The 23,304-nt window shown below is 46.8% G+C and overlaps 1 protein-coding gene across 2 annotated transcripts; it reads right to left on the bottom strand.

The window, feature by feature from the left end:
• Positions 1-158: 158 nt before the first annotated feature.
• Positions 159-22,466, bottom strand: MSS51 (MSS51 mitochondrial translational activator). Of its 2 annotated transcripts, XM_083710958.1 has the most exons (8): positions 22,209-22,466; positions 13,292-13,514; positions 12,358-12,513; positions 11,695-11,819; positions 10,328-10,891; positions 2,803-2,896; positions 962-1,236; positions 165-910 (listed from the first exon to the last, which is right to left on the bottom strand). In XM_083710958.1, exons 2-7 carry the CDS (start codon positions 13,474-13,476, stop codon positions 1,008-1,010), a joined length of 1,353 nt encoding a protein of 450 aa, XP_083567084.1. In that variant the 5' UTR covers positions 13,477-13,514; positions 22,209-22,466; the 3' UTR covers positions 165-910; positions 962-1,007. The 2 variants fall into 2 exon arrangements, with proteins under 2 accessions (XP_083567083.1, XP_083567084.1); XM_083710957.1 differs by having other exon boundaries at positions 159-1,236; positions 22,209-22,464.
• Between the last annotated feature and the right edge of the window lie 838 nt (positions 22,467-23,304).

The raw sequence follows: 23,304 nt of genomic DNA on the forward strand, positions 1-23,304 counted from the left end.
TCTGCCCACACTATTTGGGAAACATTTCCAAGCATCATTTGTAAAACCTCTGGACTTTCACTAAAGGGGTGTCGTATAAAATCAATGGTGGCAGGAGGCCAACAGCAGGTGGCACCAGAGCCATTGACAGGCAGAGCCAACTAATTCTAGCTTCATCTTACCACAAAGATACCAACATTTTCAAAAGCAGTGAGTCCATGGCTTGGCTTTTGAAAAACAGCAGGTCCACAGGAACATTGACCATGCTTAAGAACTTAAGAAGAGCCTGCTGGATCAGACCAATGTCCCATCTAGTCCAGCATCCTGGTCTCACAGTGCCCCACCGCCAGATGCCTGTGGGATGGAAGCCAGGAGGCAGGATCTGAGTGCAACAGCACACTTTCTTCCTGCAATTTCCAGCAACTGGTATCCCAAAGCTCTTCAGCCTCCAACCATGGAACCCATGGGTAGAGCCTGGTGGATCAGGCCAAAGGCTCATCTGGTCCAGCATCCTGGTCTCACAGAGGGTAGCCAGATACCTGGAGGGAAACCCACAAGTGAGACCCAAGCACAAGAGCACTCTCTCCTGTGGTTTCCAGCAACTGGTACTCAAGACGCATTACTGTGTCAGAGGCAGAGCACAGACATCATGGCTGGTAGCTTCATGGTTTCTGGGGTTGATGGGAATTCCAGTTCGGAAGGGCCAACATCCACGGCCTCAGAGCAGCTCTCTGGGGTTTGAGGCAGGGATATCCGCCAATCCTACACTGGGGACTGAATCCACAACCTCCTGCATGCAAAGCAGATGCTTCCCCACTGAGCTATGGCCCTTCCCTATTTGCTACTCTTGGAATCTGCCCTTCAGCTGCAAGGACGGGGCCAGCTTTGAGAATGAGCACGCACACAAAACCACCACTTGCGTTCCTGACATCTCTGTCCGCTCCAAGCAAGTAGTTGAACAGATGTGGGGAAATGAAGAAGCCTCTGCTGCCTGGAGTTAGGAGGTCGCTTGCTCTAAGCTTCCCCATCTAATCTCGCTCCTCTTCACCTCCATCCAGCTCTCCTATGTCCAGCTCATCTGGGGGAGCAGACAGCCCCCGGAACATCATGTGGTGGGAGTTGCAGTAGACAGGAGGCTTATTGGGGTTTGAGTAGGCCTGTTCTGGTTTGAGGGAGGCAAAGGGGTTGGCCCCACAGCCTGTGATCTGGGTCTCTAGCTCCATCAAGATCTTGAGCGAATTCTTCATTTCCTGTTCACTGGGGGAAAGAAGGAAGGGGCCTTGGTTAGTGCTGCTAGCTCATTTTCAGTTAGCACTGGCTAGGTCATTAATGACCCTGAATGGTTTTTCAAGTGCATCCAGATAGTCACTATTTTGGGGTGGAACTCAATCACGTATCGGCCCATGATAGTTGTGCTCTTATAATGGATGGGGAGGTTTTGCACAACAAACCCACTTCATCAAAAGATTAGACTTTCTGCAATGAAAGCAACAGAAAAATGTACTGGAAAGAGTGAAATAACGCATGCTTTAACACAACCTTGCCTGGACTTCATTAGCATCCACTGAATAGAACTGGCATAGAGTAGTGATTAGAGTGTTAGACTAAGACCTGGGGTTCAGGGTTCAAATTCCTACTTGGTTGGTCACTGCCTTTCAACCTAGCCTACCTCAACAGGGTGGTTTTGAGGATAGAAAAAGGAGAATATGTATGCAACCTTGAGTTCCTTGGAGGAAAGATGCAGTATAAATGTCATAATAAAATTAATGAAGATAATTTTAGGCTTCTAATACATAAAATCCAATTTACAGAAATATTAATATATATACACAATCCCATCAAAACAATGGATTTTCCACGTTCGTGAATTTTTCTCATTCCTTCCTTTTAGATATGTATTTATGAATCTTCCTCCCCCACCTTGTTTTAATGTAAGTATGTATCTCGTTATATTGAAAATTGAATAAAGATAAATTATGCATACACACTTACATAATTAAAACAGGCAATAAAACAATACAGCAATTGAAACAGGAGGCTTGGGAAGAGATCAAAGGAATATGTGTTCAAACAGATATTCAAAAGTCGACAGAATGCCAATATTGATTTGGCTTTCTGGGCATTCTGCCCTAATGGGGCCACACTGGGTTTGGTGACAGTCCTAGGAAACTGAAAAGAGAAGGCTCCGGTTCCCAGTTTCTGTGTAGCTTCTTATAACTCAATGGGTTCAGGGCCATCCCCACTATCAGACAAAATGGGGCAAATGCCTCAGGCGGTAGGGGGCAACAGCCCCCTAGCCATTCCTCCTATGCCTCCCTCTTCCTTCCTAGTCTGTTTGAATGCAATGCAGCCTCCTCACCTGCACATTTCTAATGCAGGTTGGACATCCAAATGAGTGGCAAGTGTCAAAATGTCCTGGAAGGAGGATAGAAAAGTGGAAGGCCTGTGATTTTGAAGTTAGCGCATCAGCCTTGCCCAGTTTCAATCCCAGGCATCTCCAGGTTCGGTTGGGAATGATTCCTACCTGAACCTCTGAAGAGCCACTGCCACTCAGTGTAGGCAATATGGAGCTAGAGAGGCCAGTAGTCTGAGCCAACATGCCCACTTTTGCCCCCAGTATCAGATAGAATCATAGAATCTTAAGAGTTGGAAGGGACCCCAAGGGTCATCTAGTCCAAGTCCCTGCAATGCAGGAATCTCAGCTAAAGCATCCATGACAGATGGCCATCCAACCTCCGCTTACTTGTTGTCTCGTTTGGCCCTTGGCACCAGCAATGGAGAACAGGTGTGGAAGAGGAAGTAGAGGAGAACCTGCCTGTTTACCTGTATACTGTGAAGAGTGAGGGGATCTCGTAGTCTCGAAGGAGCAGCAAGGTGGGAAGCCAACTCTCCATTAGGTCATGGCAGGCATGGAAACCTAGGAATGGAGAAGAACAGAAATGGCTAATTTGCATGCAGTGTCCAGGCTGCATTTTTTTGAAAGGTTTATCTTGTGGAATTGCCCTTTGCAATGTGGTGAAACACACAAGAGAACATGTCAGAAGGGTTTCAGCCTAGCCATCTCCCTGCCCCTGGTGCCATTTCTATGTGCCACCATGCATAAGAACATATTAAGAGCCTGCTGGATCAGGCCAGGGGCCTATCTACTCCAGTATCCTGCTCCCACAGTGGCCAACTGGTGGGAAGTCCAAAAGCAGGGCCTGAGCACAAGCACACTCTCGCCTCCTGTGGCTTCCAGCAACTGGTGTTCAGAAGCATCATTGCCTCTGACTGTTGGGATGCAGCCAAGGAATCGGGGGCACTTGTCAGGCCCCAGCCCACTGGCCGGTGGGTCGGGCGATCTCCAGTCCTTGGATCAGCATGAAACTGCAACCCTAGCTTCAGAAGCCTTCAGAAGCTGGGCATGCACACTCAGCAGAGTAAATAACACTGCGCAACAGAAGTGGCAGGGAGACGGCTGTGTGAGCATGTTTACAAGCAGTTTATTCAGTGTACAGCAGGACAAAAGGAAAACATGTCTGACCCCCTTTGTGTCCAAAGCAAGAAGCATAAGCAAAAGCTATACACAAATGGAAGTTCCCAGCAAGCTGTGCTGGAGTGTAAACAGGCATGTGACACACAACAATCATGCCTGTACTTAAGGTGGAACGGAATATCCTAACATCCTCCCCCTTTCCGTGTAACCTGTATCACCTGTGCTTTAGCCCAACTGCAACCGCTGTACATAAACCTTAAGTTGTTCTCTGTTAACAGCCATAGACAACAGATCTGCAGGAATTTTGTGTCCTGGCATGTAGGACACCGGAATATCCTAACACCGACTGCATAGATATTATGCCTAGTAGCCATTGATAGCCATTGTCCAATCCTCTCTTAAAGCCATCCAGGTTGGTGACCATCACTGCCCCTTGTGGGAACAAGTTAACTATGCCCTGCCTGAAGAAGGGCTTTCTATTGTCTATCCTGAAACTTCAAACATTCAGCTTCATTGGCTGTCCATGAGTTCTAGTGTTTCACTTTCTCCATGACATGCATAATTTTAATACACTTCTATCAAGTCCCCTCTTTCTTGCTTTATCTCCAAACCTAGAAGTCCAAAATGCTACCACCTTTCCTCATAGGAGCGTCCCTCCATCCCCTTGATCATTTTGGTTGCACGTCTGAACACTCCCCTGCAAGATACAACACACACACACATCCCCATGCAACCGCTTGCAGCATGAAGCAATTCAGTGCAGGGATGGCTTTAATAACCTCATGTGCTATTTGCAGAGACTGGACGCCAGACAAAGCTGCAGGGCAAGAACTGAGGCCGACTTTCCCTGGATGCCGTACAGATGCCCCTAGCATGATGTCATGACGGGAAAAGATTGCTCAGAGGACATTCTCTGCACCTTTTGCTGGTGAAGAGTGCCAACTTAGCGTGCTTATACCTTGCAAGGCCGATATGTGAAGCAAGTGCTGATTCCACTTGTACATCACACCTTTGGCATAAAGGGGATGGAGACTGGAAACTTCCCCAGCAGGTCAAGGGAGGGAATAGTGAGGATCTGGCTGTTTGTGCAGCTGTCAGAACAAGGATGCCAAACTCTCTCGCACGTCATAGCTGGGAACCATGGGGGGGGGGGGCGGTGACACTGCCAAGATCAGATCAGATTGGGGATGGCAGAGTGGGGGACGGAGGGAAGATTAATTCCCAGTTTGCAAAGCCCTCTGACATTTCTGCAAGCTTGGAATGATGTGCCAAGGGAGCCTTTCGTATTCACAAGGGCATTTGACTATCCTGGTACTAATAACTTAATACCTACGGAATGTGGTGGAGCGCGCCAGTGGAACATGGCCTTGCTCCTGAGTAGGAAGCACCCTTGCAGTGCCACACAGTGCCATCACTGAGACAAGACACACTGCAACATCCTTTGCAAAAAGTTTCAGATTGCCTTCCAGGACTGGACAGGTAATATTATGGAAATGCCCACCATTGTGATGGATATGGCATATGTGGTTTGAAATCCCAAAGGAGAGTTTCCTGCCTTCCTTCCAGTCTTTTTCCTTTTGTGCTATACAGTGGTACCTCAGGTTACATACACTTCAGGTTACGTACACTTCAGGTTACAGACTCCATTAACCCAGACATAGTGCTTCAGGTTAAGAACTTTGCTTCAAGATGAGAACAGAAATCGTGCTCTGGCGGTGCAGCAGCAGCAGGAGGCTCCATTAGCTAAAGTGGTGCTTCAGGTTAAGAACAGTTTCAGGTTAAGAATGGACCTCCGGAATGAATTACGTAAGTACTTAACCCGAGGTACCACTGTATCTTTTAGCTTGAAAGCCTGAGGGTGGGGACCCCCTATGTCACATTTTTAAGCCACTCTGGGAGGCCTTTTTGTTTGGGGCTAAATATCATCATCATCTTTCTATATATAAAAAAGATTAAGTATAGAACTGACCCAAATTTTCTCAGAAGTCATTCCTCCCTCCCCGATAAAATTTCATAAAATGTCTCTTTCTCTTTTATCCCATCCTGGTAGAAAAATAAGCAGCATTGTCCCTAGATATCCTCTACTGTTCTGTGATGTGTCATCTATCAATCCAGGCCTGGGCCAGCCCAGCCATGAGGCAAGATGAAGCAGCTGCCTTAGGCGACAGATACTGAGGGGGGGGGGGTGAGTGGACAGAGCTTGTCTTCTGCTCCTGGGTTCAGTGGAGGATGTTGATGTAAGATTCTGGTCAGCTGTTATACATGGAGGGGCACCAGTGAAGGTGGGTCCATTAGGTGAATGGGGCACTGGCCCACCAACCTCAGTCTGCCCTCAGCCAGCCCTCCCCTGCCTGCCTTCTTGCTCACCCCCACTCCAGGGAGAGGCAATGCCTGCCTGCTTCTTCTTCCTCCTCCATCTCAGATCTGCCCTCACAGAGTAAACTACAACTAATCCAGAATGCTGCAGCTAGACTGGTGACTGGGGGCGGCTGCCAAGACCACATAACATCAGTCTTGAAAGACCCAGTACGTTTCCGAGCACAATTCAAAGTGTTGGTGTTGACCTTTAAAGCCGTAAACAGCCTCGGCCCAGTATACCTGAAGGGAGCCTATCTCCACCCCCATCGTTCTGCCTGGACACTGAAGTCCAGCACCAAGGGCCTTCTGGTGGTTCCCTCATTACGAGAAGCCAAGTTACAGGGAACCAGGCAGAGGGCCTTCTCGGTAGTGGCGCCCGCCCTGTGGAATGCCCTCCCATCAAAGAGATAAACAACTACCTGACATTCAGAAGACATCTGAAGGCAGCCCTGTTCAGGGAAGTTTTTAATGTGTGACATTTTAATGTATTTTTAATCTTTGTTGGAAGCTGCCCAGAGTGGCTGGGGAAACTCAGCCAGATGGGTGGGGTACACATAATAAAATATTATTATTATTATTATTATTATTATTATTATTATTATTATTGGCTGAGGCATGCTCATAGAACCTAATTTCTCCTTCCCTGGAGAAACTGAGCAGGATGAAGTTTGGGGAAACCCTTGTGGCTATTTTGTCACCTACCGATTGCCCCCACAACGCATCATGACGGCTTCTGGTACGTTTTGTAATGTGTGCAAGGAACGCCCAAGCTGTGTGTGAGGCTGAGCACTTAATGCCCCCCACCACAGCTGCTCCGCACTTAACCAGCTCAATAGTGATAGGTATGCTAACAAGCTGATCAGCCCCCGTCAGGGTCCCTCAGCTCAGCTCTTTAGTGCTCAGTCTAATCCCAGCAGTGAAACACACTGTCAGCAGCAAGCAGCTGACTGGAAGTGGGATAGCTTACGAGACAGCTGGGCAGAATCTGGTGCTTGCTAGGCAAGTTGTGATCCGCAAGGTGTGCTTCTGAGACATCTGACATCCATAGGATCCCTCGGGTGAGTGGGATCACCTGCAGGAGGGATTCAAGTGTATAATCTAGGTTTGCGCAATTATTTATTGGTAGTATCATTATTATTTATTGGATTTATATCCCACCTTTTTTCTCCAAGGAGCTCAAGGTGGCATACCCGGATTTCCCCTTCCTCATGTCATCCGCACAACAACCCTGTGAGGTAGGTTAGGGTGAGAGGCAGTGAGATTCGTGGCCTGTGTGCCGGCACAAGAGGCCCTGAGCATGATGGCCTGGTGGGAAAAGATTGCTTAGAGGACATTCTCTGCAGATTTTATTCAGCTTTCCCTGGGAAAACCTGGTGCTTATTGCTGAATCGGAACAAACACCAATCCGCAGAATTCCCGACTGATGATTCAGTAGTGAGCAGTGGGTTTCCCCCAGGGAAAGTGGCAGTACAAAAAACCAATCTCTTGGACGTGTGGGTAGAGAACCCAGGACAAACAGAAGAAATCACAAACAGACAAATGAAAATGTGGAGGATCCTGACGCTTTGTCAGAAAGTCGGAGGCTGTCAGAGGCAGTGTGCCAATGAACTCCAGTTGCTGGGAATGACAAGTGCGGAGGGGCCCTGCTGGCATGGGGGCATTGGGTTGGCTACAGTGAGAACAGGATGCTCAGCTATTTTTATTATAAATATTCATAATACAGTGGTACCGCGGGTTAAGTACTTAATTCGTTCTGGAGGTCCGTTCTTAACCTGAAACTGTTCTTAACTTGAAGCACCACTTTAGCTAATGGGGCCTCCTGCTGCTGCTGCACCACCAGAGCATGATTTCTGTTCTCATCCTGAAGCAAAGTTCTTAACCCAAGGTACTATTTCTGGGTTAGCGGAGTCTGTAACCTGAAGCGGCTGTAACCCGAGGTACCACTGTAATGATTTGATTTATTACTTGTCTTTCGCCCACAGGTCCCAGGGCAGGTCACACAACAATTTATACAGCATGAAAACAGTTTAAAGCAAAGTACAGCCTTAGGAATATTTGAAGATAGCCATTTTCAGATATCTCAAGGGCTGTCACCTGGAAGACAGAACAAGCTTGTTTTCTCCTGCTCTGGAGGGTAGGACTTAAACCAATGGCTTCAAGGCACAAGAAAGGAGATTCTGACTAAACATCAGGAAAAAACCTTTCTGAAAGTAAGAGCTGTTTGACAGTGGGATGGTCTCCCTTGGGAGGTGGTGGACTCTCCTTCCTTGGAGGTTTTTAAGCAGAGGTCAGATGGCCATCGGTCATAGATGCCTTTGCTGAGATTCCTGCATTGCAGGGAGTTGGACTAGATCAGGCATAGGCAAACTTGGCCCTCCAGATGTTTTGGGACTACAACTCCCATGATCTCTGACCACTGATCCTGTTAGCTAGGGATCATGGGAGTTGTAGTCCCAAAACATCTGGAGGGCCGAGTTTGCCTATGCTTGGACTAGATGATCCTCGGGGTCCCTTCCAATTCTATGATTATGTGAATTCCAGACACGGATGTTGTTCAGCTTTGGGCGGCAAAAAAAATGCTGTTTTTGAGCATTTTCTATGGAAAACAGCACTGCCGACATGGGCTGCCATGCATCTGGATTTTCTTGGACATTTTACCAATTTTCGCCCAGACACTGCTAGAGACAGCAGTGTTCCGGATACAGTGGTACCTTGGGTTAAGCACTTAATTTGTTCCAGAGGTCCGTTCTTAACCTGAAAGGGTTCTTAACCTGAAGCACCACTTTAGCTAATGGGGCCTCCTGCTGCCGCTGGAGCACGATTTCTGTTCTCATCCTGAAGCAAAGTTCTTAACCCAAGGTACTATTTCTGGGTTAGCGGAGTTTGTAACCTGAAGTGTATGTAACCTGAGGTCTGGAATATTCTGTACGTATGGCAACTCTAGTTGATGGCCACCAGCCTCTATTTGTGGGACTAGGTAGTCTTCCACCCCACACCCTGAGCTCTATGGTGCAGAGGAAGCCGTATGTTTGGTTTCTTAAGGGCACTTCCATAATGGCCCCACTGCTCGAAAAAGATTACACATGTCTTCACCCTTGGGACCCCCCCCCCTTCCAAATTGGGAAGGGAGAGTAGTTTGGTGACAGAGCACCTGCTTTGCAAGCAGATGGTCTCAGGTTCAATCACTAGTACAGACAGTTAAAAAGATCCGATGGCAGCTGGTGAGGGGGGGGGGGGACTCTTCTCTGCTGGAGACCTCAGAGAGTCACTGACGGTGAGAACTCCCAGAGGGAGAGCTGTGTTAAAGAGCTGTAGAGGCTGAATTTGAGATTCGAAAAATGAGAAACCCAGAGAACTAAAGGGGGCAGATCCTTCCACCCCTAAGAATAACATCAATAAAATTAGAGCAATTTTACGAAAGCAGCAAAATGTGACACCAGGTATAGGGCTGGTGGAAACAGTTTGGCGGAAGCAGCCCATGGGATCTGTGTGGGGCTTAATTTGCCCTGCTGGCCAGAAGTTTCCTACCCTTGCTGCTGACAGCACTGGGCTTCAAAGGCAACTAGCTGATCCTAATGTAAAGTTCCCTGCGTTCCAAACCAAGCTAGCAAACAGATGAAAAAATGCAAGTGGGGGTAGGTTCTTATTCCCATTGGGGTGGAGATGGACAACTGCTCTTAAGGCTGTCGGTTTGCTGGCATTGTTCACCTACAGATAAAATACTTGGATCTCTCTGTTGCCATTTACTGCATTCCATTTCCAGTAGCTCACAGACGGATTTAGGGATGATCCTAAGAGTGCATTAGCATAAACAAGGATTTCTGAAACTCCTTCTCTCTCCCTTTCTCTCTGCTGGGTCCACAAACGCAAAAGACCAGCTAAAGAGGGTAGCTAAAGGCTTCATGCACCATTTGTAATGAGAAGGGCTCCAACACACCATACATTTAAAGCAGGCTCCCTCCCACTGCAAAGAATTCTGGGAGCTGGAGTTTACCCCTTGCAAAGTTAAATTCCCAGCATCCTTAGCAAGTTACTTGTTATGTACTGAGTTGAATAGGATCCAAAATGCAGCAGTCTGATTGGTCCTATAACAATAGGATTCAGAATGCAGCAGTCTGATTGGTCCTAGAACAATAGGATTCAGAATGCAGCAGTCTGATTGGTCCTAGAACAATGCAGCAGTATGATTAGTCTGCAGGAGCCACCCAATCCAGCTCCAGATGGAAGTGAATCCACAACCTGATTGGCCTACAGGAAAATTCCGGAATTAGCCAATCACGTGCAGCCCATTGTTTAAATAATGTATATAAAGCAGATACTTTGGGGAAACATTCATTCCTCCTCACCACTATGAGCTGAATAAAGAGCATGAAATCCACTCTCGACTCTGAGTATATTTCATTACTGTTCCCAGGATTCCTATCCAGAGATGACTGGGATTGAACCTGGAACCTTCTGCACGCAAACAGAAGCTCTACCACTGAGCTACAGGGAAGGGACAATGGAATGACATACCTGGGTGGAAGCCAACCACGATGTCAGGCCGAGCAGCTTGCTGGGTCTCCACCTGCGATTCCCAGAAGTCGTGATAAAGGCCCTTGTAGCTGCTGAGGTAGACTCGTTCCCGGGGCCCGAAAGCCACCAACGGCGGCCTCATGATGGGCCCATCTACCACGTCAACACCCACCATCACCACCTCGATGCCCTGGTGCTTTGGAAACATGCGGGAGAGCTCATCGTAGTCTGTCACCCGGGCATTCAGAGTCTCTACGTGGGAAGCTCCAACCACATGCACCGTGATAGGCTTGGCGTAGGGGTCGAGGTGGAACAGGCACAGCCCCAAGCCAATGGTGGCTGGCCTGGAGACAAAGTCCGTCATCACACGCTTGACAGACTCCAGGAGCTCCGCCTCCTCCGGCTTTGGCTTCCCAGCATTGGCCCAGAGGATGTTCATGTAACGCCCAGTCATGATATTGCTGAGCTTCTCCTCTAGACCGTCCTGCATCGAGAAGTAGTCCTCCCAGCCTCTCACCTCCAGGATTCGCTTCGTCCAGGGGCTTGTGGGGAAAGGGATGTCACCTGATCACAGTGGAAGAATCACAGTGGAAGAAAAGCTTCAGATTAACTGGTAGACCTTTGGGTTACTAGTAGGCCTTGGGATTCATTGGCTTGTGCTTTTTTAAGATGCCCTTGCCCAACCTTTAAGTCTGCCTGCTGTAATACACGTATTTTTTCATAGTTTATTGTCAGGTGGAGTTGTTTTTCTTTAATTGGAAACTGTGATTAATGAATGAATAAAGAGCATAACATGGGACATGGGACGCGGGTGGCACTGTGGGTAAAACCTCAGCGCCTAGGGCTTGCCAATCGCATGGTCAGCGGTTCGAATCCCCACGGCGGGGTGAGCTCCCGTCTTTCGGTCCCAGCTCCTGCCCACCTAGCAGTTCGAAAGCACCCTTAAGTGCGAGTAGATAAATAGGTGCCACTTTATAGCGGGAAGGTAAACGGCATTTCCGTGTGCTGCGCTGGTGCTGGCTCACCAGAGCAGCTTCGTCACGCTGGCCACGTGACCCGGAAGTGTCTCCGGACAGCGCTGGCCCCCAGCCTCTTAAGTGAGATGGGTGCACAACCCTAGAGTCGGACATGACTGGGCCGTACGGGCAGGGGTACCTTTACCTTTACCTTTAAAGAGCATAACCTGATTCTGAAGATTGGCCAGCAAAGGATTCGGTGGAAGCCCGGCAATGCAGGTGGCACAACAGAATGGCCGCAGCCATGACTGAACACTCTGTAGAGCCATTCTGCCAGTGACAGAGCAACTGAGAGAGGGCAGAGGGAAAAAAATACACCAGCACTGAATCTCATGCCCATAGCAGGCTTACCTGTGAAAACAAGCCATTCTACTAGTCGGTCAAGAGCCACCAGTTTCAGCTTCTTGCAGACCTTTTTGTGTGTGGGCCAGTTGGCTCGCTGGCATTCTGAGCCGCAGTAATAGACATTCTGGCACCTGGGAGTGGAAGGAAGGTTGCCAAAAGGTTCAGCCTACCAGACCCCACTGGCTTCAATATCCATAGCAAGAAGTGATCTTTATTCACTGCCTATATCCGGACGATCATATCTCGACTTGGGATATGAACGAGCCTTTGCTTGTAGCCACTTTCCTCCTCCCCTTTGCAGGAACCACAGTGAAGCCAGGAAGCATCTCCTTAGCCATAGTTTCCTGGTTCATCTGGCTGGGAAACAATGGTTGCCTGCTTTGGATCCTAAGACAATTTGTAGCTTGATATACTGGTTTGTTCCAAAGCAGGCAGCCATAGTTTCCTGGTTTGGTCACATGCACATTTATTTGCTTGACGTATTATGCTTAAAAATGTCATCTGGCCCTCCATATGTTGTTGAGCTACAACTCTCACCAGCCCCAGCAAGAAAGGTCAACAGCAAGGGATGGTGAGAGTTGCAGTTCAGAAATATCCAGAGGGCCAAAGGCTCTCCTGATCTAGGATTTCTTTCATTGATTAACAGTTCTATTATTATTATTATTTAACCTTTTGCAGCGCCGCAGGCTTTTAGGATCAAGCATTGATTCCGGAAGCTTCTTGCACTCAACACAAAACTTGAAAGTGTCCTCCATTTTCTGAAACATCTCAAAATAGGACCGGATGCCAAAATCTGTGCACAGTTTTCTGCCTTCCACTGCAGACCTGTGAAGAAACAGCACAAACAGGGATCCTCTTGTTTTAATCAGTTGTAGGTGAGCTTATTCTGGGCACCTAGCAGTGAACAAATGCTCTAAATATACAAATAAATATCAGCAAGGCTTCTTTCTTTCTTTAACTAAGTTGTTCTCAAAAACAAAACTTCTAGCAACACCATACCAAAACTGTTCATTCAGCTGCCAGAATGTTAGGTAAATGGGGATGTACTGCATTTTTTTTATTCTTTCTGTCTTTTTTTAGGATTAGGGGTTCAGTTGTGCATTGTGGAACATGCTGCTTGTGACTGTGGACTGTGGTTTTGTGGTCCAAAACATCTGGCTGGCACCAGCCTGGGGAAGACTGGGCTAGAGACTCTGCAGAGGAAGCAGAAACCTGAAAAACAAGAAAGCTTGTATCTCACTCTTAACAAAAGCAAAATGTTTAACAAGGCATTCTCAAAAGGCCAAAATAAATGTGGATAGTGATTTATTAGGGATCAGGAAATCAGCATGGCCCATGATGAGCAGGATCAGTTGGCGTGTATAAGGCTAAAGAGATATATCCCCCCCCCCCCCAATCTTACTAAGGCTCATATTTCAGCTCCCAGTCTTGGAATGAACATCTCCTGGTTCCCAGAGTGCAGATTCTCACTTGCAGGCCTGGATCCTAACAACTTCTGTGAAGCTATCAACACACACACACACACACACACACACACACACAACCAGGATTTTCAGCATCCTCTGAAATATCACCCCCACCTATGTTTACCAACAAACCTCACCTGTAGTCATCGTAGCTCTTCATGTTGAGTTTTTGAAGGATGACCTGCGACAAACCTGGGACGTTGCTGTCCATAGCCAGGAAACCCAGAGAGTCCATATTGGGTCCTGTAACAACTGGCGTCTCCTTGGGAGTCTTTTTGGCGCGACTGGCTTTGGAAGCCCCAGCTTTGTTCCTGTGAGCCATCTTTGGGGGTTGTTGGAGAATCCAGAATCTGAATCAATCTGTAAAAGAAGGTTTTTATTTATACCTATTTCTGTATTTATGGGTCATCTTCCAGGAAGAAGCTACAGCAAGGCGGTGGTGCCTGGAGCCCGTTGGGAACGGTAGGATGCAAGGCAGGGAGCCCAACAGTAGGTGGTGCCAGAGCCAACAAGCAGCCAGGTCCAACAATGCAAAAGGCTGAGATGCCTCAGTCAAGGGGCAAAGTGTGCTATGGTGGTGAGAGACACAGGAAAACAGGAGGACTGTACCACATGTTTCATCAAAATGGGTCAACAGGCTTTGTGTCTCAGCTGCTTGAGCTCCCTTTCCTATTACCCTATCCTTCCTTTACATCCCACCTGTCTGTTCTGGGGTGGTAAAGGTAAAGGGACCCCTGACCATTAGGTCCAGTCGTGGCCGACTCTGGGGTTGCGGCGCTCATCTTGCTTTATTCGCCGAGGGAGCCGGCATACAGCTTGGCATGTGACCAGTATGACTAAGCCGCTTCTGGCAAACCAGAGCAGCACATGGAAATGCCGTTTACCTTCCCGCCAGAGCGGTACCTATTTATCTACTTGCACTTTGATGTGCTTTCGAACTGCTAGGTTGGCAGGAGCTGGGACTGAACAACGGGAGCTCACCCCGTCGCCGGGATTCGAACTGCCAAACTTCTGATCGGCAAGTCCTAGGCTCTGTGGTTTAACCCACAGCGTCACCCGCGTCCCACGTTCTGGGGTGTGGGACGGAATTTATTTATTTTTTATTTATTTTGCAAAATTTATATAATGCTTGATTGCAACGATAACTAGAAAGCGCTTTGAGAAAAGAATGAAACAATAAAAGTATCAGTTAAGAAACAGTTTAAAAGGACTATGTAAAACCTTCAAAAGTAATTGAAATCAACAATAAGCTGAAATAAAAACAACCCACGTTAAAACATTCCGCATGTCTGGATAGCCCTACCTAAACAAAAATATTTTTAGCATGTGCTGAAAAGACTGAAGTGAAGGTGCCTGCCTGATATCAATAGGCAGGGAGTTCCAAAGTTTGTGTACTGCTGCACTGAAAGATCAGTTTCTTACAAATGTGGGCTGAGTATTATGTGGCACCTGTAATAGTGCCAGTTCAGCAAACTGGGCATACATGGGGTAAGGCAATCTCACAGGTAAGTTGGTCCCAAGTTAAGGGCTTTATATACTAATAGTAAGATCTTGTACCTAGCCCAGTAGGAAATCAGCAACCAGTACAGGTCACCGAGCAGAGGTGTTATACGCTGACAGTCTCACTCCTACCAGCAATCTGACTGCCGCATTCTGCACTAACTGCAGCTTCCGGATAAAGCGCAAGAGAAACCCCACATAGCAAAATGAGATAGCAAAGCTATCTCTGTCCATTGGCTCATTTGGGACCCTCTAGCTCCTTCACCTCCTGGGAAAGGAGTGTAGCTCTGCAACTCAGATCAGGTCAGGGGTGTGGAAAGGGTTTTGGCTCCATGGGCCAGACCATCCTTATCAGGATGAGCCACATGGCCCAAACGTGACGGGTCGCCCACTCTGTCAATCAGATGACATCATTATGGCATCACATGAAAGAAACACTGATCATAGGACTGGGAAAGCACTCCTTTCTCTCCTCCCAAGAAAGAAGCCTGCATTTTATAGGCATCACTACATGTGCAAGAGAAGTACTACTACTACTACTACTACTACTACTACTACTAATAATAATAATAATAATAATTTATTTATACCCTGCTCGTCTGGCTGGGTTTCCTCAGCCACTCTGGGTGGCTCCCAAAAGAATATTAAAAATACAATAAAACATTAAACACTTCCCTAAACAGGGCTGCCTTCAGATGTCTTCTAAAAGTCAGATAGTTGGTTTTTTCCATGACATCTGATGGGAGGGTGTTCCACAGGGTGGGCGCCACTACTGAGAAAACCCTCTGCCTGGTTCCCTGTAACACAGCCAATGTCTGCAAAAAGCAGGAGTTTCTTTGAGGCTGGGGGACCTGCTTTTTCCCCTCAGAGGCGCCTCTTTTCCCAGCAGGATTTAACCTGTACTGGTCAGCAGCTGAGCTGGGGTTAAATCCTGCTTGTGTTGGCTGTGCATGCCTCTTCATTAAGTGACTGAAAGCCTCAGAGAAAACATATAATCTGTTCCTCTTCCCCTTGTAGTCCTTTGGCCTTAATGCATAGCCTGCTGATTCCATCAGACTGCCTCAGTGGGAGAAATGAGTGGCTTTGCTCAAAGACCAGCTCCACCAGGCGCCTCCTGCCCCTGAGCTGTTTCAATGCCAGGAGACCATTGTAAGAACGACTATTTAAGAATTGGCACCTGAGTTTGCTTTTTCTCCTCTTCCCTTTCTCCTTGTGTGTCATGCTGTTTAGATTGCAAGCTTGTGGGCAGGGACTGTCCTGTTTTCAGTGACTGCATGTAAGCCAGACTTTCTGACTGAGGAATGGGCTACAAATGCTCTATATGAAAAGATATCTGGTGGGGCCAGGGACCTGCGATTTTGATGCAGCTATCATTTTTTCCAGCATTGCAGAGGGTTGCACTAGATGACCTTTGGGGTTCCCTGCCAACTCTGCAGTTCTATTATTCCCTTTACTTTTTTTCTTCCTCTGACCTGGCATGGTATGTTCACGAAGCAAGCGGATGAGTCTCCGAGGTTAGCTGCGAATACATTCTCCGCCAGCTAACAGGCCTGCCTCTTCTCTTCAGCCTCACACCTGCTCCAGTAAATCATCCCATCATTATATGATACCCACTGGAGGGTGGGCAGGATCAGATTGAGAGCAAGGCATTCGCCTGGCCCCCAGCCAGAAAAACCAGCATCCAGTGACACCACAACTGATATTCACTTGATACTGCGCCTTTCATCCGATGGTTTGTCAGCCTGCTTACAAGGAGCTCAGAGGCAGCGGTGGCTGGCGGAGTTGAGGTCGAGCCCTGTAACATGTTTTTTTGTGTGATTGTTGTTGCCAGAGTTCAGGCGGGGTGTGGGTAACCCCCAAGGGAGACAGCTAAGAATGTGCAAAAATCGGAGGAGCTGCAAAGCTGAAATTTTGGAGAAGCTGCAATGCCGAAATTTCAGGGAGAACAACCCCCACCCCGTTCATTTTGGCTCGGATATTCTATTTATCACAGATTTATTTATTTTTTAAAATAGTAATAGTGTGTGCAGCCAGATATTCTGAGTCAGTTATTGCCCAAGGTGTTACTATTAGCATATAAAGCCCTAAACAAGATGGTGCCAGTTGGCTACCCCATATGTGTGGGTGGCGCTGTGGTCTAAAACACTGAGCCTCTTGAGCTTGCCGATTAGGTCGGTGGTTCAAATCCCAGTGACAGAGTGAGCTCCCATTGCTCTGCCCCAGCTCCTGCCAACATAGCAGTTCAAAAGCATGCCAGTGCAAGTAGATAAATAGGTACTGCTCCGGTGGGAAGGTAAACAGCATTTCCTTGTGCTCTAATTTCCATCACGGTGTTCCGTTGCGCCAGAAGTGATTAGGCATGCTGGCCACATGAACTGGAAAGCAGTCTGTGGACAAACGCCGGCTCCCTTGGCCTGAAAGCAAATGAGCGCCACAACCCCATAGTTGCCTTTGACTGGACTTAACAGTCCAGGGGTCCTTTACCTTTTACCTATGTGCCCAGTTGACCACTTCAATTGACAGAACTGGCCCTGTTACAGGTGTAAGATAATACCTGTTCTGCATTTGTAATAAATTTATCTTTTACTGTGGCAGCTCCCACACCTTGGAACTCCCAGTCTATTGACATCAGGCAGGCATCTTCACGGTACTCTTTGCAGCACATGCTAAAAACATTTTTGTTCAGGCAAGCCTACCCAGGCAGGTAGAATGTTGACAGATGTTTTAAGCTTGTTTTTAGCTTATTTTAGTTATTCTTTGAATGTTGCAAATAGTTGTTTGGAACTGCTTTTACTGATAATTTCATTGTTTTATTCTCTTTCTTACCTGTTTTGATTTTTTATTTTAACATTCATGCGATATATAAATTTTAATAAAATAGACAGATATTGGACAGATTCACACCATATACTTAAAGCACTTCATTCCACCCCTTCAGGAATCCTGGATACTGTAGTTTGCAAAGGGCGCTGGGAACTGTAGCTCTGTGCAGGTGAAACTAGTTTCCGAGATTCCTTGTGAGAAAGCTGCATGCTTTAAATGTGTGCAGAACATGCTTTAAATGTGTGGTGCAGACCTGCCCACGATCTCTCTTGCAGGCAGCTACGGCCTGAAATGTGGGCTTATAAAAATGCTCTGCGTAGCTGAGCCCCTGGATTGAGTTTGACTGCCTGTCCCTCTGCCAGGTCTAAGTGGTTTTTAATTGGGGGAACTTCACTTGCGCTCATGATAAACAGGATCATTTAATTCCAGGCAGCTGGTTTGGCGCTGCTACCCTGACGGTCCCCTGCATTCTCGTTAGACAGCCATCCCCCTCTCTCTCAGTTGACAGAAAACAACAATCTCTCAAAGAGAGAGGCACATAGAGGCACAACGTGGAGCCAATGCTACAGGCCAGGTTTCAGCTCATAACACACCTCTTGAAATTCCTCTGGCTCTTTAATTGAGCAAGGGATTTTCTCTGATACCCTTGGATAGAGCTCCTGTCATCGCCGTCCATTTATTATCTTCTACACCGCCGTGTTTTGGCTTTACAAAGGAAGGAAGACGATTTCCTTTCCTGGCTCTACATTCTGGTTCAGCTGGATAGCCTAAGGCTGCACACACCCCATACATTCAGAGCACGTTTAAACACATGGCTTCGCTCAGAGAAACCTTCAGCTTACCCGTCACAGAGCTACAATCCTCAGGGTTCTTTAAGAACATAAGAAGAGCCTGTTGGATCAGGCCAGTGGCCCATCTAGCCCAGCATCGTGCTCATCGAGCCAGTGTGGTGTAGTGGTTAAGAGCAGTAGACTCGTAATCTGGTGAACTGGGTTCGCTTCCCCGCTCCTCCACATGCAGCTGCTGGGTGACCTTGGGCCAGTCACACTTCTCTGAAGTCTCTCAGCCTCACTCACCTCACAGAGTGTTTGTTGTGGGGGAGGAAGGGAAGGAGAATGGTAGCCGCTTTGAGACTCCTTAGGGTAATGATAAAGCGGGATATCAAATCCAAACTCTTCTTCTTCTTCTTCTTCTTCTTCTTCTTCTAATACTGGCCACCAAGATGCCTCTGGTAAACTGACAAGCGGGACCTAGCACAAGAGCCCTCTCCCCTTCTGGGGTTTCCAGCAACTGGTATTCAGAAGCATTACAGCCTCCAACCATGGAGACAGAGCACTGCCATCATGACCAGTAGCCACTGATAGCCTTATCCTCCATGGGTATGCCCAATCCTTTTCTAAAGCCAACCAGGTTGGTGGCCAACACTGCCTCCTGTGGCAGGGAGTTCCACAGTTTAGCCATGCACTGCCTGAAGGAGTACTGTACTTTATTTTTTCTCTCCTGAATCTTCCAACATTCAACTTCATTGGATGTCCACGAGTTCTAGTGTTATGAGAGAGGGAGGAAAGACCTTTCTCTGTCCACTTCATCCACACCATGCATAGCTTTATAAAATTTGATCACATCCCCTCCTACTTGCCTTTTCTTCTAAACCAGGATTTCCCAAACTTCGGTTGCTTTTGGGACTACAGCTCCCATCATCCCTAGCTAGCAGGCCCAGCGGTCATGGATGATGGGAGTTGTAGTCCAACAACAGCTGGGGAACCAAGTTTGAGGAAACCCCGCTCTAAATTTGCACATACCCAAGAGGTGCCCTTGCGGAATACTTTATTTGGTAGGGGAATGAAGGAGATAAGTTAAGGGTAGCTGGAGCCAGAGACAGGGGATGGGGGAAGATACACTCAAATGTCAGAGACCAAGATGACAAAAAAGCAGGCTCTGCCAACAAGGATGAGATAGCAATGCTATTCCAGTCCTGTGCCTTCCCTGGAGCTGGCCAACTGGCTGGTGAACAGAGCTGGGAGGGGCAGGACAGGGGGTGAACAAATGCAAAAGGCACCCCATTAATTGAGAGCTGCACAGGGAGCTAGGAGGTCTCCCCAGCTCACCTTATACAGTAAGCCCAGTGTTTTGCAGGAGGGGGAATCCAGCAGTCATTTGCCAAACATTTAGGCATTATGCAAAAAGGGAGAGGAGGGTAAAATAAGCATGGATCTGCAGAATAGTTGTACACTCTGACTGAGAGGGATGCAAATTCAGAAAGAATTTTTATAATTGAAAGAGAAATGCAATTCATCTCAGCCTAGTGGAAGAAACTGTGACCAGGTGAGTTGTTTGCCTGCTGTCCAGGTGAGATCTGTTGATGGGCAACTTTAAGCCCGCCCTCCTCTTATGAGAAGATTCACACTATACATTTAAAGCATATTCAACACACATTTAAAGCACTTGTCCCCCGCCACCCCCAAATACTGGGAACTTTAGTATGCTATAGGTGCTGGAAATTGTAGTTCTGTGTGTATAGGAATCCCAGTGTACAGTTCCCAGTATTCTTTGGGGGAATGTCATGCGCTTCAGATTATGCTGTATGGTGTGGATCAGCCTCTTTAAACTGGACCTGGCCTGGACAGCTCCAGACTCTCCTCTGATGACCCTTCAAAGAGAAAGGCTGTCCTTTTCAAATTTAGACACATGGCTACTGAAGTCAAATCAAGATATACAGCTAAAAGCTGTGAGCAGAGAAGGGCTCCTCCAGATGACCTATTTATTAAGCATTCATCCTGATTTGTTTGCATAAAGTTTATGTAAACAAAAGCTTGGATTATATCTAGTCTTTAATGAACATTTGTTTTGATTTGTTTGTGTAGTGGTCATGCGACAGTGAGCATTCATCCTGTTCCTGCATTCATCCTGATTTTCTTGTGGGGTAGTTTACGAGTCTTCCCAGTAATCACAGTAATCACACGTTCGTCTCACCCTTTTCAGTGCATTTCTCCATTCCTTTTCTAACTGTAAAATGTCCTCTTTCTCCTTTTTAAACAAGAAGTAGATCTGTTGCAACAGAGCACCTGTCTGTTGGGGTTTTTTTATGTCTTCCTGCCAGTCATTTACTCTTCCCACACATTTCAATGCATTTCCCCATCACTTTTCAAATGGCAAGAAGTCCATTTCTTTTTTTAAAGCGGATTTGTTGTGCTCGGGTGACAGAGTCCTTTTCTTCACTCTATACGCACAAAGCTAGATTTCCCAGTGTGTCCTTGAGCCCCTCCCACAAAACACAGACAGTCTGGAGGTGCCCAAATACAGAATGATGGAGACAGGAACAATTAGTATATGGGCTTTCCTATACAATAAGATTAGAAATGCAGTTGCCTTATGCTGAGAAAAAATACCCATCCATCCAGCACACTGTGATTTGTGATGTGTCAAATGAATACTTCTGTGAATGAACATAATAAATTTAAAAGGGCAGGTGGAGAAAAGGGGTAAGACTGACAACTGCACAAGTATCTAGTTAGCTGGCAGGCATGCCTGCCATTTATTTTGCACTAGCAAGAGGAAGCTTGGCTCCGTACACAATAAAAAAACTTGCTGCAACTCCTTTTCTGGATATTACATTTATATGCCCTTGAATAGAGAAGCAGGAATAAAATTCTGTTGGACAAAATAGAAATAACGGTAGCTAACAAAAATTACTTATAGTTACTAGGGCTGCAAAAATATCTTTAATGTAGGTTAATTGCAATACTAGAAGAACAATTACTCGAAAAATTGTGGTTTTTTGTGTGTGCGTTCAGATCCATCTGCATTACAGTCAGAGGCGGATTTAGGGGGGCGCAACCGGTTCAGTTGCACTGAGCACGGAGCCTTGGGCGTGCAACAGGGGGCGCCATAGAGTAGAAGGCGAGAGGCACTGAAGGGGGCACTGAATGTTGGCGTCGCACAGGGCGCTGCTGAAAATTGAGACCCCAAGGTCTGCCACTGCTACAGTTAAGAGACACACCATCCCTCAGTGAGTGTCAGTGACAGTCAGACTGTCTCTCCAAGATTTACCATTTGAATACAGTAATCTGGGGAAAAAATTGATTTACAAGTACGTTCATCAATAGCAAGAAGTCAAGAGATATGAAATAAGGAGCTAAGCCGAAGCTGTTTAAAAAAAGCTTGAACTCCCTATGTAGAAGTTGATATGAAAATATTTATATTTATTTTTTATTTTTTGAAATTTGTTATCTATTTTTTATTCTTTGTTCTGTTTCTTTTTTCTTTTTATATTCTCTATTTTTCTTTTTAGTTTTATTTATGTATATTTGCTGTATTTACGTGTTCGTAATTAATAAAAAAAATTTTTTTAAAGAGAAAGAGAGAGAGCGACACCATCCCTAGGCTGAACCCACATGCAGGGACATGTGTGTGAGTGTATACAAATAAAAACCTTAAAGGGCATTTTTGAAACATATTCCAAAGGCAAAATAGGAGTAGCAATTAACCCCCACCCCACCCCAGGGAGAGAGGTAACAGGGATTATTCCTGTTCAATTGAAATTGTTGGAGGAGCACAGGGCATAGAGATTGTGAAAAGTTGATTGGGGTCTGCCGTTGGGTTGGAGGCAGAAGGACTCAGGGCAGCAACAATGTGCAAGGAGGTAAAAAGGTTGTGAGAGCAAGTTCTGAGAAAACCAGAGAAAGTCAATGGGCTAAATTTAAAGATCAATGCGCAGTAAGGGAAATTTACCTGCTAGACGTCTCTGCAGCTGGATTCTTCCTCTGCTGCAAATATCCCTTGAATTCTCCAGTATTGCTCTCAGCCTCCAACTGCAGAAATGCCAGGAAGAAAATCTCAGTCTAAGAATATCCTGCCAGCAGTTCCAGATCTTGACTAGGAAGGAGGACTCCTTCCAAACGGACAGGAGGGATGGAGAGGGGGGGGTTGAACTGAGCTTTCTCAATTGCTCAAACGTTTGTACAGTATCAGGATCGTAATGAGCCAGCTGCCCCCAACAGGAAAATAGAGGACACTACAAGAGGCCCACACCAACTACCATCACCAAACTACTTTTCACAGTTGTGGCTTCTCCCATGTGTAAAAAGGGAGAAATCATATACACTCGCCTTGTTGGGGTTATTGTGAGAAAGGCGAAGGCTGTAATGCTCTGTGGACACAGAATCATAGAACTGAAGAGTTGAAAGGGACCCCAAGGGTCATCTAGTCCAACCCCCTGCAATGAAGGAATCACAGCTGAATAATCCCTGACAGATGGTCAGTGAAGATCAGTGGTAGGAACTGATGCAAGAGCCCTCTATCACTCTTTCTCTCTACAAACAGCCTTGTTCAGCAGCAGCATGCCTGCTTGCTCAGTCAGACTTGGTCCTTTCCACACCATATGTCAAATCCATACCAAACATTTAAAGCACCCAGCTTCCCCCAAAGAATCCCAGGGACTGTACTGTAGTTTGTTACTGGGGATTGCAGCTCTGTGAGGGTAAACTATAGTTCCCAGGATTCTTGAGGTGGTGGCGCTTTAAAGATATGCTCTGTACACACCCAGATAAAGTTAAGAGCAGGGGAGGCAACAACAACATTTTAACCTAAAGAGTGTGTCTGGTCCTGTCTTTTCGAAAGCATCCATATGGTGCTGGAGGAGACTCTTGAGAGTCCCATGGACTGCAAGAAGATCCAAACTATCCATTCTGAAGGAAATCAGCCCTGAGTGCTCACTGGAAGGACAGATCGTGAAGCTGAGGCTCCAATACTTTGGCCACCTCATGAGAAGAGAAGACTCCCTGGAAAAGACCCTGATGTTGAGAAAGATGGAGAAGGGGATGACAGA

The sequence above is a fragment of the Podarcis gaigeae genome (genome assembly GCF_964106915.1).
Source record: "Podarcis gaigeae genome assembly, chromosome: 14".
NCBI lineage: Eukaryota > Metazoa > Chordata > Lepidosauria > Squamata > Lacertidae > Podarcis > Podarcis gaigeae.